This window comes from Euprymna scolopes, chromosome 25 (assembly GCF_053919585.1).
Source record: "Euprymna scolopes isolate OS-2025 chromosome 25, ASM5391958v1, whole genome shotgun sequence".
Taxonomy (NCBI): domain Eukaryota; kingdom Metazoa; phylum Mollusca; class Cephalopoda; order Sepiida; family Sepiolidae; genus Euprymna; species Euprymna scolopes.
The window spans coordinates 63,347,879-63,363,322 of record NC_136506.1 but is presented as its reverse complement, the minus strand read 5'-3'; the positions used below and the strand labels follow the sequence as shown (position 1 = coordinate 63,363,322).

The 15,444-nt window shown below is 31.9% G+C and overlaps 1 protein-coding gene across 1 annotated transcript in view; it reads right to left on the bottom strand.

Moving 5' to 3' along the window:
• Nucleotides 1–1,534: 1,534 nt before the first annotated feature.
• The window catches only part of LOC145247402 (charged multivesicular body protein 2a-like), a 91,465-nt gene continuing 77,555 nt past the window's right edge, over nucleotides 1,535–15,444 (bottom strand). Inside the window, exons 4-6 of the mRNA XM_080109104.1 lie at nucleotides 11,996–12,126; nucleotides 5,157–5,218; nucleotides 1,535–2,196 (exon numbers count right to left, since the gene is read on the bottom strand). Of these exons, the coding sequence (XP_079965230.1) occupies nucleotides 2,066–2,196; nucleotides 5,157–5,218; nucleotides 11,996–12,126 (324 nt within the window). The 3' untranslated portion in view covers nucleotides 1,535–2,065. The remainder of the gene's footprint in view (nucleotides 2,197–5,156; nucleotides 5,219–11,995; nucleotides 12,127–15,444) is intronic.

Below are 15,444 nucleotides of genomic sequence, written 5' to 3'. Positions count from 1 at the left end.
TAAAATTACTTGTTCATGGCTGCAACATTTATTGTTTATAAACTTTATTTTACTAAAAACATAATAGCAGTTGTTCTACTTGATGAATTTTTGGATATATTACTATTTTCGACATGACAATTAAGTAATATTGTTTTTGCTTAAAATGACATATTTAAAACAATAATTTGTCGACCATCTTAACCAGCACCAATAATTTACACCTGTGATAATGTACTGAATAATACGAAACCTGTTTTGCACATAAAAAAATTGTCTATTTATCATATGTCTATTATATATATATATATATATATATATATATATGCTTACATACACAGATTGTCTGACCAGTCGATAAGCTGACAATGAAATAGTGGTGCTAGAACCATGAAATCTTGCATGCATTCAGTTCAATTCTTTTTTTGAACAACTTCAATTCTTTATTCCCATGAAACTGTCATTGCACTGTTTAAAGAAGTATTCAACATCATCAGTCAAGACTTCTCTTAAACATGGACAACATTTGGCCCCATGGAATCATTAAGAACTTACAGAAAAGGGTTTTTAGTCCCCAATGACATTCATGCTGACATGATTGTAACTTTGATCCAGCTTTATGATGGAAAAATCTGGAGCTGAATTTGATAATAACTTTAATTTCATAAAGAAATGATATTATGTTTGAAATCTTCTTTGAACAAATAACAAGTCAGTTTAGCTGAAGCGAAACATTGCAGTTGAAATAAATGCATACCAGATTTCACATCTCTATGGACACTCATTGTGAGTCCCTTTTAAACTACTTGTGTATGCTGTATGTATATGTACACACACAATAATATATTCAGAATTTTTAGTTTTAAAACATTTTATATGTTTGATTGCAATAAATCATATAATTTCCTGCTTACCATAAAAAATTTTTCAAATATAATAATCCCATGGATGAGACCGATTGAACATATCTTGTTTTTTTTTTTTTTACAGTAATCAGAAAACTATGATTTAATATGGTCAAATTGAGATTAATAAAATGTTTTAAACTAAAAACCTCTGACAAAACGTATATTTTGAACTCTAATATTTTAATTGCTATGGAGCTTTCAATCCTATTTCTGCATGATTTTAAAGAATTAAAATTGTATACATGTGTATACATGGTCTTTTCCTTAATTATGAGGAGAGGGATCAGTATTGCAGATAGATAAATCTAATCAACATACAAAAAGGAAACAAAATCAAATTTTTATTGCAACTGGCAGTCTACCCCCCCCCCGCCCCTATATGTTTGAAGAACACAAATTATTTAGGGCAAAGCCTAAATAACATTTATTCAAACGTTTTGATGATCGCTATGGCATAAAACTACCAGTAACAATGGAAATTGGATTCTGCAGCTATGCTCATGATATATCATTTTTGCTTTTCTTTGTAATCAAATTAAATTTTTTTTTTTTTTTTTTTACATAGATTATGTTTTTTTTGTTAATAAAATTTTTAATAAATTGCATTGCGTGACCAAGCAGTCACAAAAATCCAAAGATGCGCATCATATTTTAAACGTTTTAACCTGCGCAGCGTTGTGCACACGTAACATCTTTATTTATGCAGTAAATTTATGTGTAAATATTTGTGTTTATGTGTATAAATATTTGTGTTGAATGTTTATATGTATAAATATTTGTGTTGAATGTTTATATGTATAAATATTTGTGTTGAATGTTTATATGTATAAATATTTGTGTTGAATGTTTATATGTATAAATATTTGTGTTGAATGTTTATATGTATAAATATTTGTGTTGAATGTTTATATGTATAAATATTTGTGTTGAATGTTTATATGTATGAATATTTGTGTTGAATGTTTATATGTATAAATATTTGTGTTGAATGTTTATGTGTATAAATATTTGTGTTGAATGTTTATATGTATAAATATTTGTGTTGAATGTTTATATGTATAAATATTTATGTTGCACGTGGAAATAAAGTTGTTGACTAATCAGCTGTAAAAAGCATTTCTTTTTTTTTTTTTGCCTTCCCGTTTTTTTTGTGTTTTTATTATTTATTTTTTTTGTTTTTACTGTCTCCTCAAGTTTTCTAATCTTGCTTCAAGATCGGCATCTGCATCACTCATAGCGGCGGCAGCAGCCGTTGGTTGCGCTTGTTTCCCAGCACCAGCACCCAAAGTTCCAGCAGCATTTGGTAAGCCTGGACAATAACAACAAAAGAAAATTTAAAAATACCAAATTTTTCAAAAGACATCTTAGTCACAACATTTAGGTTGATGCCATTCGATTTTCAGCAATTGGATCTTTTGGAATTTGGAAACCTAGTAGAACTTAACAATTTATACAAAAGTAGATCAACTATGTAGAAATGTTAATCTGTTTTTCTTAGTTATTATTGCTTAGGGTAAGAATTAAACCTTCAGTTTCCAGGAGACTGTCACTTGTTAAACAACAAGTTTGCCATTATGCCATGCGATCATTATGGACAAATCCCATTTGCCATCACCCAAATAATTTTACAAAACTTTTTAAACACTTAACAAAAGTTGATGAGCCAAATCGATAAAATAGCTATAGAAATTCCAATATTTTTAACACAAATCAATTAGAATTCATTTCAATTCTTTGATAGAACAGAGACACATCAAAAAATTAATTTCTATTTGAACTACTGTTCCCATCCTTGTTATTTTCACAACATTTTGGTCAGTGTAACCTTTGACCTTCTTAAGGTGTATAATGTCGAACTTAGGGAATCTTTCTACTGAACTCGGGAATTTTGAATGGAAGCCTTTATTTAATCTATGGGAGTAGCATACTTCCAGTCTGTCAACCATACCAACAACCAATTGCATTTTGTGTATTACCTGTACTAAGAATTAAACCTTCAACCTCCAGAAGAGTGGCACTTACAACTGAATTTTTGGGACCATAAGTCTATTCTTATTTTTAGATATACAATTTTATACTTATCATTATAAATCACTACAGATTACTATATATATATATATATATATATATATATATATATATATATACACACACACACACATATATACACAGCCACACACACACTTTGTTTTTTTTAAATTTATAATAAATGGTTCCAATATTGTATTAAATTCTTTACTAGGTCTGCTTAGTAGGTCATTGTCGTCCAATACATGCACTGCTTCTTTGAGTTATCTTACTTTTCACCTTTGTTTAATATCTATAATTTTACTTCATCCCATAAGGTCTCCCTTTTCCCTCCTTATGTGCTCAGCCATACCTGACTTTTTACTATCTTCACATATTACAGCTTTCTGATGTTCTTTAAACCTTGCTTCTAATTGGTGACATGTCTAACCTTTGTATATTTTTCCATATTTACACGGAATCTCATACACAGTTTTTAGTCATGATTAATGTTTTGATTAAGTTTAGAAGCATAGATGAACCACAATACTTGACTTTTGCTTTTAAATTTGAATTCAAAACAGTTTTTAATTTTGAAATGTCACAATGTCACTGATTCAAAAATATCATGGCTGTTTTTGTTTTTTAAATTATCAGATGTGAACTCTTCATCTTGCTAACTATTCCTGAGTAATTGTAACGAAAAAGAAAGTGAAATTAAAACAAAAGAAAAAATAGATTTAATCATAAAAAGCCTCATCTTTAAAAAAAAAAATAATAAAGCAGCTAAAAATGTGTTTCATCTTTATCTGGCAATCTTTTAATGAAATGTAAAAATAAAGCTTCTGTGAGTTGCTGAAGTCATCCCTTCTGCGCTTTCTCAGCTCACTATGATCGCCCCCGATCATAGTGATAGGTAACACTATGATCGGCCCGATCAGGGATAGGTAACACCAGCTTTACTAGTTAAAAACTCAACAAAAAAAGGTTTATGTTTCATTGAGTAAACTTCAAGATGATATTGCAACTTTTTTTACTATAGAGTGTGTAAAAAGACATTCATAAATTATCTCCCTTTTTAAAGATTATCTCCCTTCAATATGAGCTCTTTAGTCTATATATATATATATATATATATATTTAGTGGAGATGGTAATTAATAAAAACTGAAGAAAGTGCTCAATACTGTTGTAGAGCGAATATACGTTTTATTTTTTTTTATTACCGTATCTTTCTGTTAAGTTACATTATTGTTTCGGCTACACGGCCGTTTTTTTGGCCGTCTGTAGCGTCCTCAGACTTTTACAGAAATGTTTGCTATTTTGGGATGAAAGAGTGGAAGAGTGAATTCACTCATTCACTCTTCCACCCCAAAATAGCGAACATTGCTGTAAAAGTCTGAGGACGCTACAGACGTCCAAAAAAACGGCCGTGTAGCCGAAACAATAATGTAACAAAGATACGGTAATAAAAAATAAAACGCATATTTGCTCTACAACAGTATTGAGCACTTTCTTCAGTTTTTATTAATTACCATCTCCACTAAATATATATATATATATATATACACACACACACACACACATATCCATGTACTAAACTGTTGTAAACTGAATAAAATTTCATTAGTTATGTTTAACCTCATCCATGATTTTATCACACACACATAAATATAAAGCATAAAACATTCTTCATCCAAACATTTTTTGGTTACACATTTGCAGTCATATTTCAGTCAAAGTTGTAAGATAGCAAAACTTCTTTAGGCTTATGTTCTCAATGGGTATGAAAACTGAACAAAATCTTACAAGAAGTAAACACGTCATTCAAAATAAATTGCAATTACATAATTATTCAAAGTAAATTTGTCACATTATTTTCCTCTCTTTAAACTTTCCATATTTTTTTTCATTTACAGATTTCAAATTTTATTTTAATTAGATTTTAAAATTTTTTACTATTATGAAATTCACTAAGAAAATTCAATTCATCTTGTGTCTTTTGACATGTTATGACTGTCTTTCCAAACCGTTATGAAAATAATAAAATAATAACAAATAATTCAAATTATTTATCCTCATCTTAAATATACCAAAATACAACTGCTTGAACGATTGAGTAATTGATACGAAATATAAGTAAAATTAAGATAAACAAATGAATTCAGAAAGTTTAATGTAGATTAGGGCTCCATTGTAATGGCCTTAACCCAGGCTAAACTAAATAGAAATTGTAAATAAAAGAAATAAGCAATCAACTTACCTGAAAGTTCATCTGCCATTTGTAGTCCGAGTTCATCGAGCACCTGGGCAACAACAGCATCACTGTGAAGATGATGAAGAAAAGAAAAATGGAAAATAAAAAAATAAAGACTGGTTGTATGTGTTATCAAGAAGGAGGGGGCAATATAACATGCTAATGTGTGTTGGATAGATTTAAGGAATTGATTTCCAAAGTAAACTATCTCTGGCCAGGTCTATCTCTCAAGTTCATTTTATCACCTCCCCACCATGTTTATCTTGGCTTTTTCTCTGTAAATTAGATTTTCTCCTTTAACTCAAAAGCTCTCATCTCTTAATGTGGTCATACCATCAAAGATTACTTTTCTGCACCCATCTTATGTCTGTCCAGATTTAATTTTCGTCTGAGATCAGCAAATTTAAGCCTGTCTTTAAGATTCACATTACACATCTATTATTGCATTTTCATATCATACCCCTTCATGCAACACATATCCTCAACCCTAACTGTTCAGATTTCACTTTCATACATAATCACACTTTGTACACATCTCTGGTGACAATGGAAACGCTCTGCTAGTTAGTAATGACAGAAGTGCTCTGAATTTACTCTATCCACTTGTAACTTACAATCATATAAGCACTGCTGCAATGCTATCAACAATATATATATATATATATATATATAGTTTATAGAAAGTTTTGAGTATTTTAAAAAAAAGATACTCAAATAAAAAAAATAAAAAATGCAGTTTAAATTTCTGGAAAAAAACAACTAAAACATATTGCAGACTTAGCACTTTCATAAGCCGACTTTCTGCTAGAAAATTCACAATTACACAAGAGAATTCAACTATATAACAGTGGAAAAAATACTTAAATTTTTAAATAGAAAACAGGGATCATCAGCTGCTTACCATATAGCTGTTTTGGATATTTAAAAACAGGACAGCTGTTAAATACATAACTCACCCGTGGAATATACTACTTCCTCAATACAAAAATGTAGACAAAATCCAGTTACTATTTATACTAATCTATATATCTATAAAAGTGAAATTGTGTGTGTGTGTGTGCGCGCGTGTACACTTCCCTACCAAAGTACTCTGCCAATTTTTAGTCTACACTCGAGATTTGACATAATGGGTGTTAAGATTTGAGAAAATCTTTTTAATTTGGCTGTCAAGGGGTCAAAGTTCAATGATTTGACCTTTGTAAACTCTACCAAACTCTCCTGCCAATTTTGGATCTAAACACTTGAAACTTTAGATGTAGGTTACTTGGACATGGATCAAACTTTTTAATTGATCTGAGTCCAAAACAATAAATAATAAAGAGTCAAAATTGGGGTCAAAGTTTAAAAAATTTGATCTCTGCATTTTAAATTTTACATAAAGTGCTGCATGGAGCAAGCTTTTTAATCAGTTTTTGGGCAAAAATTTGGCTGCCAAGAGGTCAAAGTTGAAAGAGTTGATCTTTGCAAACTCCTCCACCAATTTTGGCTCTAAACACTTGAAATTTTAGATGCAAGTTACCTGGACATGAGTTTAACTTTTTAATATATGTATATAAATATATATATATAAAGTTATGAACAGTACATAGGGCCCGAGCAAAGCCGGGCTGAACTACTAGTATATGAATAAAAAGTATACAATAATGATTCATCTATATATTAATACGATAGCATTTGTGTTATTTTCTGTGTCACGCTTACATCCGGGTCGTTATCTACTACCATTTCTTGTAATAAATAATTTTACTAACAATTCTTCATAAGTTTTGGTTTTGGTTTTGATTATAGCTAATGGCACTCCAATAATCTATTTTTTTAAGAATAATTTTATCAAGAATTCTTCATAAGCCTTGGTTTCAATTTTGATTTTAGCTGATGGCACCTTAGTAATTCACTTTTTTCATAAATAATTTTATCAAGAATTCTTCATAAGTTTTGGTTTCGGTTATAACTGAAGGAACTAAAGCTATATATATATATATATATATATATATATATATATATATATATATAAGTTTGGGATTTGGCTTCGATTCAAGCTGATGTACCAAGTTATATGGATATATTTTTTATTTTTGAAATCGCAACTTTATAATATACTAGCGAGGGGTACCCGGCGTTGCCTGGGTGTTTTTCGGAGTATGTGAAAAAAACCCGAAAATGTGAAAAAAAAAAACGAAGCCTTCACGACGCGCAGTTGGAAAATAGTAAAGTGTTTTAAAAAAAACAGGTGCGTGTTTTTGATTGACGTGACAGCGATAGGTATTCAGCAGTTATTTTGTGCGGGACAGTTTTGAGCGAGTTGAATAAATCGGTTTGTTTGTTTTTAAAAATCCGCTCTCTGTTTATTAGGAGGAGCGAAATGAAAGCTACAGTCTGATATGACGAAGTCGACATTGAACAAACGTTACTTAGCTCTCTTGAGACAACTGGCTTTCGGCCTGTTATTAGAGTCGAGTTTCGCTTTTTTTTATACCGAAAACCGAATGTAACGCGTGCCGATGCGGGAAATGTGGAATAATTAACGTTTGAAAGTCAATAAAATTAAATAGACAGGCGAGCTCCGTGGGTAACTCTGAGATATTACAATTTATAGATGATATAAAAAGTTTTAAGAAGTTGTGAACCGAGCAAACGCTTCTCTGAAAGAAGCCTTTTGTGGACATTAAGGAAAAGCATACATACATACATTTTCGCTTTTATATATATATAGATAAAAATCAATAGAACATTAACTCTATAATAATATACATGAAATCTGCAAGAATTAAAATATCATATTTAAGCATACTTCATGACCGGGCTACGCCTGGTGTCCCTGCTAACTTAGATAAATACTTTTGCAGTTTTAACAAAAGAGCTACAATAATATCAGAGCTACATTTTGGCCTTTTGGTCAAAATCAAAGTGTAGTATCTGCTCTTCAGATGCTGCATTTGCATTTCTTGTTCTCTTTTGGTGAAGGAACAGTCCTTCACGACTGAGACAATTCTTTTATTTTTGTACCTTTTCTCCATGTTAAAAAATGACCCTGGTGTCAAACTGTCCCATGGGGAGGCATTGTAAAAAGGTACAATAATATCAGAGCATCTCCATTTATGCTGAATATCTACAGAGTACCAATATATTACATATGGATCACTCCCCTGTGGAATTTCCACAGGTCCCGCTAGTATAAGTAGATCTATATATCTATAAAAGTGAAAGTGTCTGGTTGTCTGTTTGTCTGTGTACACTTCCCTACCAAATAACTCCGTCAATTTTCGGTCTACAGACTCACGATTTGACATAAGGAGTACCGAGATTTGGGAAAATCTTTTTAACTGGTTTTCGGCCAGAAATTTGGCTGTCAAGAGGTCAAAGTTCAACGATTTGACCTTTGAGAACTCTACCAAACTTCTCCGCCAATTTTGGGTCTAAACACTTGAAATTTTAGATATAGGTTACTTGAACATGGATCTAACTTTATATTTTGATTTAAGTCCAAAACAATAAATGTTAAGGGGTCATAATTGGGGTCAAAGTTTTAAAAAAATTGACCTCTGTGGCCAACACATTTACTCAACCAATTTTTGATCTAAACATTTGAAATTTTGCATAAAGTGTATTCAGACATAGGGCAAGCTTTTTAATTGTTTTATTCCTGAAATTTGGCTTCCAAGGGGTCAAAGTTCAAAAGATTTGACCTTTGAGGTCTCTAGCAAATTATTAAGCTAATTTCAGGTCTAAACATTTGAAATTTTACATAAAGGGTATTCAGACATGCAGCAAGCTTTTTTAATGAGTTTTGGGGCGAAAATTTGCCTGGCAAGAGATCAAAGTTGAAAGATTTTACCTTTGTAGATTCTACCAAACTCCTCCGCCAATTTTGGGTCTAAACACTTGAAATTTTGGATGTAGGTTACTTGGACATGGGCCAAACATTTTAATTCAATTTGAGCCAAAAACAATGTTTAGGGGTCAAAATTGGAGTCAAAGTTTAAAAAAAATTAACGTCTGTGGTCTCTACCAACTTTTCTCTATGGTAGTTAAGGAAGCCTATTATATAGAAAGGCATTACCGTACATATTCACACTTTTTAATATATACATAAAGTTATGAACAGTACATAGGGCCTGAGCAAAGCCGGGCAAAACTGCTAGTATATTAATAATAATAATAAAAAAAAAAAATAATATTGTTTTAAGATCTATTCTGTGATATGTTAATTAGCATATGAATTATATAAGAATAAAAATGCATAAAAAAGCTTGGTACTAGACAGGCAAATAGATAAGAGGAAGGAAACCTAACCATGCAAATCTAAACACCCAATATCTATTTATCTATCCATCCTAAAAAAGGAACTTTGTGTGTGTGTGAGAGAGAGAGAGAGAGAGAGAGAGAGAGAGAGAGAGAGAGAGAGAGAGAGAGAGAGAGAGTTCCTTATGGATTCCAAAACAGCTGGACCAATTTTTATGAAAGTTCACACAAATGTACTTTATGTATCTGGCAGTGGTCTTAGATAGGTTTTGTATTGGAATGCTTTCCATAAGTATTAATAATCAAAAATATCCACTGAAAGAAGGAATAGTTCAATTTTGACCAAAGTTAACACCTTATACAGCCTAACATTACAAGTTCATTTGAGAAGTTTTATTAACATTAAAGCAGAAAGACTCAACATATAAAATCAACAGTAGGTTCTTTGATTTGACAGGGCATGTTCGAGATTAATGTTTCTGTTTAGAGCACAATGGAACCATGATACTTGACTTTTGCATTTTAAACTTTAATTCAAGCTATCATATATAAAAATAATTTTATAAAATCCACACTAGGTTCTCTACAGTGCAATGCAGACTACAATGTATTGTGAAATAAGTCAGTGCAGGGAAACTTCCTCCTGATGCACTATGATATGTCCCCAACTAGAGCAAACAATCAATCGATTTGATTGAAAAATGGGAAATTTCACTGATTTTGATGACAATAAAAATATGGAAGTGTAAAATATTCATACGTAGATCATCATTCAATCCTGGGCAACGTCGGGTCTCCTGCTATTGTGTGTGTGTGTGTATATATATATATATATATATATATATACACACACACACACACACAGGGTGTCCCAATAAAATTTATACATTCTTTAAATGACCATAAAACCAACATGTATTATAAGAAAGAAAAGTTTTATACATCAAAATATTGTGAACAAATATAGAAACGAGCTATCGAAAGTGTTCAAATTATTAGCCATTGTGGTCCATGAACAGCTGACAACGCTCACTGATTGAATCAAAAACGTTCCTAATCAGTCCAATTGGTATATTGACACATCTTCTTTCAATGGTTGCTTTCAACTCATTCATTGTAGCTCATTTTGTGGTGTGAACCCTGTGTTTAACATGCCCCCCCCACATCGCACCCAAAAGAGAGAAAAATCCAGGGAGGCTCAAATTTGGTGAATGTGGACAGTACTCGATACTTCCTCTTCATCCTAACTATTTGTTTTGCAGGTGACTATCAAGATACGTTCTTACGTCATGATGATAGTGGGGAAGTGCTCCATCCTGCTGGAAGTGCCATTCTTTATTCCCAAACATCTCTTGAGATCGTGGCATGTAGCAAGTTGAGATAATTTAAAGAGTGTAGATATTTTATTGAGACACCTTGTATATATATATCTGTATATATGTATGTATATATATATAATATAAAAATTAAAATTCTAAATAATATATTTAAATATTTTGTTGGATTGGATGGATTCAATATCAATTTCAGTAGTATTCAATAAATTACTAAACTACACATGTAACGATTACATAAATGCATTTGTATTTCAATTGTAGAACTCATCAGATTACTTTGACAAAACATGTTTTTATTCCCATTAGTTCTGCTCTTCTGTTTTGATGATGCTATTTTATTTTAAAATTATGACAGAAAGACTTCCTGGTTGCAAATATTATTTTGGAGTTTTTCCACTTTGTATAATCGTGTGACTTTTATAAATCATCTTTATAGAAAGACTGTATAGCACCAAAACTGAACAGGTTTTCTTTTAAATTAGAACTTTTGTTTCATTTTTTTTTTTATGTTTTACAATGACAGATTTGCTCTCAGATTGCTCAAATTGAACAATGTTGAGCCTGTGAGTGAGGATTACTCTTGTTGGAGGTACTGATACAGAACCAGACTAAACATTGTGTCAGCATCTTCCAACAGTTTTTATGGTAAGCAGTTGGAAAAAGCTGACGTGATTGGCCAATCAGCTGTCAGCAGAGGACAAGTTCCAGTTTTGCTTTCAAAGCGAAGATGAACTACAGCATGAGAAAACATAAAGTCTCTTAGACGAGTAATCTTTTTCTGTCAGGAAAGAAGGTTTTATAGCCAAAAATAAGGCATACAAAAAGTGCAAAAGTCTCTGAAAGAAACACTATTATGGACAAATTTGCACGGAAGTGCACAAATAAAAACCCTAAAAACACTTTTTGCACACTGAAAAATATTGTTTTTTAATCATAGTGTTCGCATCAGCTTTTTCCAGCTACTTACTGTTACCTTTTGGAAGACGTTGACACGACCTTGAGTTAGGTTTTGAATCAGAGATTAATAATTGCTGACAGACTAGTGTCCTGTCTCGTTTTAGGCCATCTGTTGTGCAATGCACAAGTCCTGTAAGTTGTTAAAATTTAGAAAGGGGCTTTAATTGTGCCCCAACTTTTTTTTTTTACTAATAAGTTTTTTCCAATGTGATACAAATTCATGTCCCCCTCCTCCCCAAATAAAACAAAAACCCCCAAAAATTCTTTTGAGTAAAAGATTTTCTCTCAAATTCTTTCGTCATCTTTTACCTTTCTTCTTCATCATCTTCATCTCCCATCGCATCGTCAATGGCGTCATTCATCATTTCTTCTTTCATGCTCATCATTTCAGACTGCTTTTCAAACTCCATCATTATTTTCTGGATTTGCGGCAACTTTAACTGAAAAAAGCAATAAAATAAAAAACTTTAACTGAAAATAAAAAACTTTAACTGAAAATAAAAAACTTTAACTGAAAATAAAAAACTTTAAGTGAAAATAGCAATAAAATAAAAAACTTTAACTGAAAATAAAAAACTTTAAGTGAAAATAGCAATAAAATAAAAAACTTAAACTGAAAATAAAAAACTTTAAGTGAAAATAGCAATAAAATAAAAAACTTTAAGTGAAAATAGCAATAAAATAAAAAACTTTAACTGAAAATAAAAAACTTTAAGTGAAAATAGCAATAAAATAAAAAACTTTAACTGAAAAAAGCAATAAAATAAAAAACTTTAACTGAAAATAAAAAACTTTAACTGAAAATAAAAAACTTTAACTGAAAATAAAAAACTTTAAGTGAAAATAGCAATAAAATAAAAAACTTTAAGTGAAAATAGCAATAAAATAAAAAACTTTAACTGAAAATAGCAATAAAATAAAAAACTTTAACTGAAAATAAAAAACTTTAACTGAAAATAAAAAACTTTAACTGAAAATAAAAAACTTTAAGTGAAAATAGCAATAAAATAAAAAACTTTAACTGAAAATAAAAAACTTTAAGTGAAAATAGCAATAAAATAAAAAACTTTAACTGAAAATAAAAAACTTTAACTGAAAATAAAAAACTTTAACTGAAAATAAAATACTTTAACTGAAAATAGCAATAAAATAAAAAATAATGAATGGATTATCTTTTCCTTCCAAGAGAGGAGGTAGACGGCGAGAGAAATTTCCATGTCTTAGAGTGAAAAGCATCAGTGAACAAAGTCACAGATGAAGGCTTAAGTAAAAAGGCAGCAGAGAATTTTGCAACAATACAAACAGCAACACCTGATCAAATGAAAAAACAACTTCACAGATGTGTGCGTGTTGGCGGTGGGTGGGTAACGTGATGAGAGATCAACAAAAACAAATTAGGATTCCCAACTGCCTCTTTTCCCATCCTGAGAAACACTAACACCAACAAAATAACAAAATGCAAGTACAGATACTAAAGTTAAAGGAATTATTATAAAAAAAGATAAAAGTACAAATAAATTTCATGTAAATCAGTGCAAGTTTGGTAATGAGTTCGCTTGAATTCATCACGATTCTAATGAACTCATCAGATGTTTCTGTTTTAATGAAATGACTTCTAATTATTTTTATGATAATGAAGTATGAATTAAGAGAAAAGAGAAATTGGAAAGTGAGACAAAAGTTTTCTTTGACAAAACAGCTAAAGTCATCTAATCTTATTTCATAATCTTCATAATACAGTCTAAAAAATAACTTGTTTGAATTAGAAAACATTGTTTGAAGTCAAAGGTTTTAACATAATTCATCCACCTGTAACTATTTTTTAAGCTTACACTGAAATCGATAACAACCACCTATCTTTTAAGGATTTATGATTTGCAAAAAATGGTAGGGAGAAAAGCCAAGAAATGGTAGGAAGGAGCAAAAAGGAAAAAAAGTAGGAGGAAAAGTGAGAAAAATTTATAGGAAGAAAAAGACAAGTAGGGATGGTGGGGAGGGCAACAAGTAGTAAGAATTGAAAAGCAAGGAAGAAAAAAGACAGGAAAAGAAAAAGTGAAAGGCAAGAAATGCGTAAAGAGCAAGGAAAAGGGAAGAAATGGTAGAGTGAGAAAACAAGAAATGGTACGGAGGGAAAACAAGAAATGGCAGGGAGGGAAAACAAGAAATGGCTGGAAGGGAAAACAAAAAATGGTAAAGAGGAAAAACAAGAAATGGTAGAGTGAGAAAACAAGAAATGGTAAGGAGGGAAAACAAGAAATGGTAAGGAGGGAAAACAAGAAATGGCAGGGAGGGAAAACAAGAAATGGCAGGGAGGGAAAACAAGAAATGGCAGGAAGGGAAAACAAGAAATGGCAGGGAGGGAAAACAAGAAATGGTACGGAGGGAAAACAAGAAATGGCTGGAAGGGAAAACAAAAAATGGTAAAGAGGAAAAACAAGAAATGGTAGAGTGAGAAAACAAGAAATGGTAGGGAGGGAAAACAAGAAATGGCAGGGAGGGAAAACAAGAAATGGCAGGGAGGGAAAACAAGAAATGGTAGGGAGGGAAAACAAGAAATGGCTGGAAGGGAAAACAAAAAATGGTAAAAAGGAAAAACAAGAAATGGTAGAGTGAGAAAACAAGAAATGGTAGGGAGGGAAAACAAGAAATGGCAGGGAGGGAAAACAAGAAATGGCAGGGAGGGAAAACAAGAAATGGCAGGGAGGGAAAACAAGAAATGGCAGGGAGGGAAAACAAGAAATGGTAGGGAGGGAAAACAAAAAATGGTAAAGAGGAAAAACAAGAAATGGTAGGGAGGGAAAACAAGAAATGGTAGGGAGGGAAAACAAGAAATGGTAGGGAGGGAAAACAAGAAATGGTAGGGAGGGAAAAAAAGAAATGGTAGGGAGGGAAAACAAGAAATGGTAGGGAGGGAAAACAAGAAATGGTAGGGAGGGAAAACAAGAAATGGTAGGGAGGGAAAACAAGAAATGGTAGGGAGGGAAAACAAGAAATGGTACGGAGGGAAAACAAGAAATGGCTGGAAGGGAAAACAAAAAATGGTAAAGAGGAAAAACAAGAAATGGTAGAGTGAGAAAACAAGAAATGGTAGGGAGGGAAAACAAGAAATGGCAGGGAGGGAAAACAAGAAATGGCAGGGAGGGAAAACAAGAAATGGCAGGGAGGGAAAACAAGAAATGGTACGGAGGGAAAACAAGAAATGGCTGGAAGGGAAAACAAAAAATGGTAAAGAGGAAAAACAAGAAATGGTAGAGTGAGAAAACAAGAAATGGTAGGGAGGGAAAACAAGAAATGGCAGGGAGGGAAAACAAGAAATGGCAGGGAGGGAAAACAAGAAATGGCAGGGAGGGAAAACAAGAAATGGTAGGGAGGGAAAACAAAAAATGGTAAAGAGGAAAAACAAGAAATGGTAGGGAGGGAAAACAAGAAATGGTAGGGAGGGAAAACAAGAAATGGTAGGGAGGGAAAACAAGAAATGGTAGGGAGGGAAAAAAAGAAATGGTAGGGAGGGAAAAAAAGAAATGGTAGGGAGGGAAAAAAAGAAATGGTAGGGAGGGAAAAAAAGAAATGGTAGGGAGGGAAAACAAGAAATGGTAGGGAGGGAAAACAAGAAATGGTAGGGAGGGAAAACAAGAAACGGTAGGGAGGAAAAACAAGAAATGGTAGGCAGGAGAAACAAGAAATGATAGAGAGGGACAACAAGAAATGGTATGGAGAGAAAACAAGAAATGGTAGGGAGGGAAAACAAGAAATGGTAG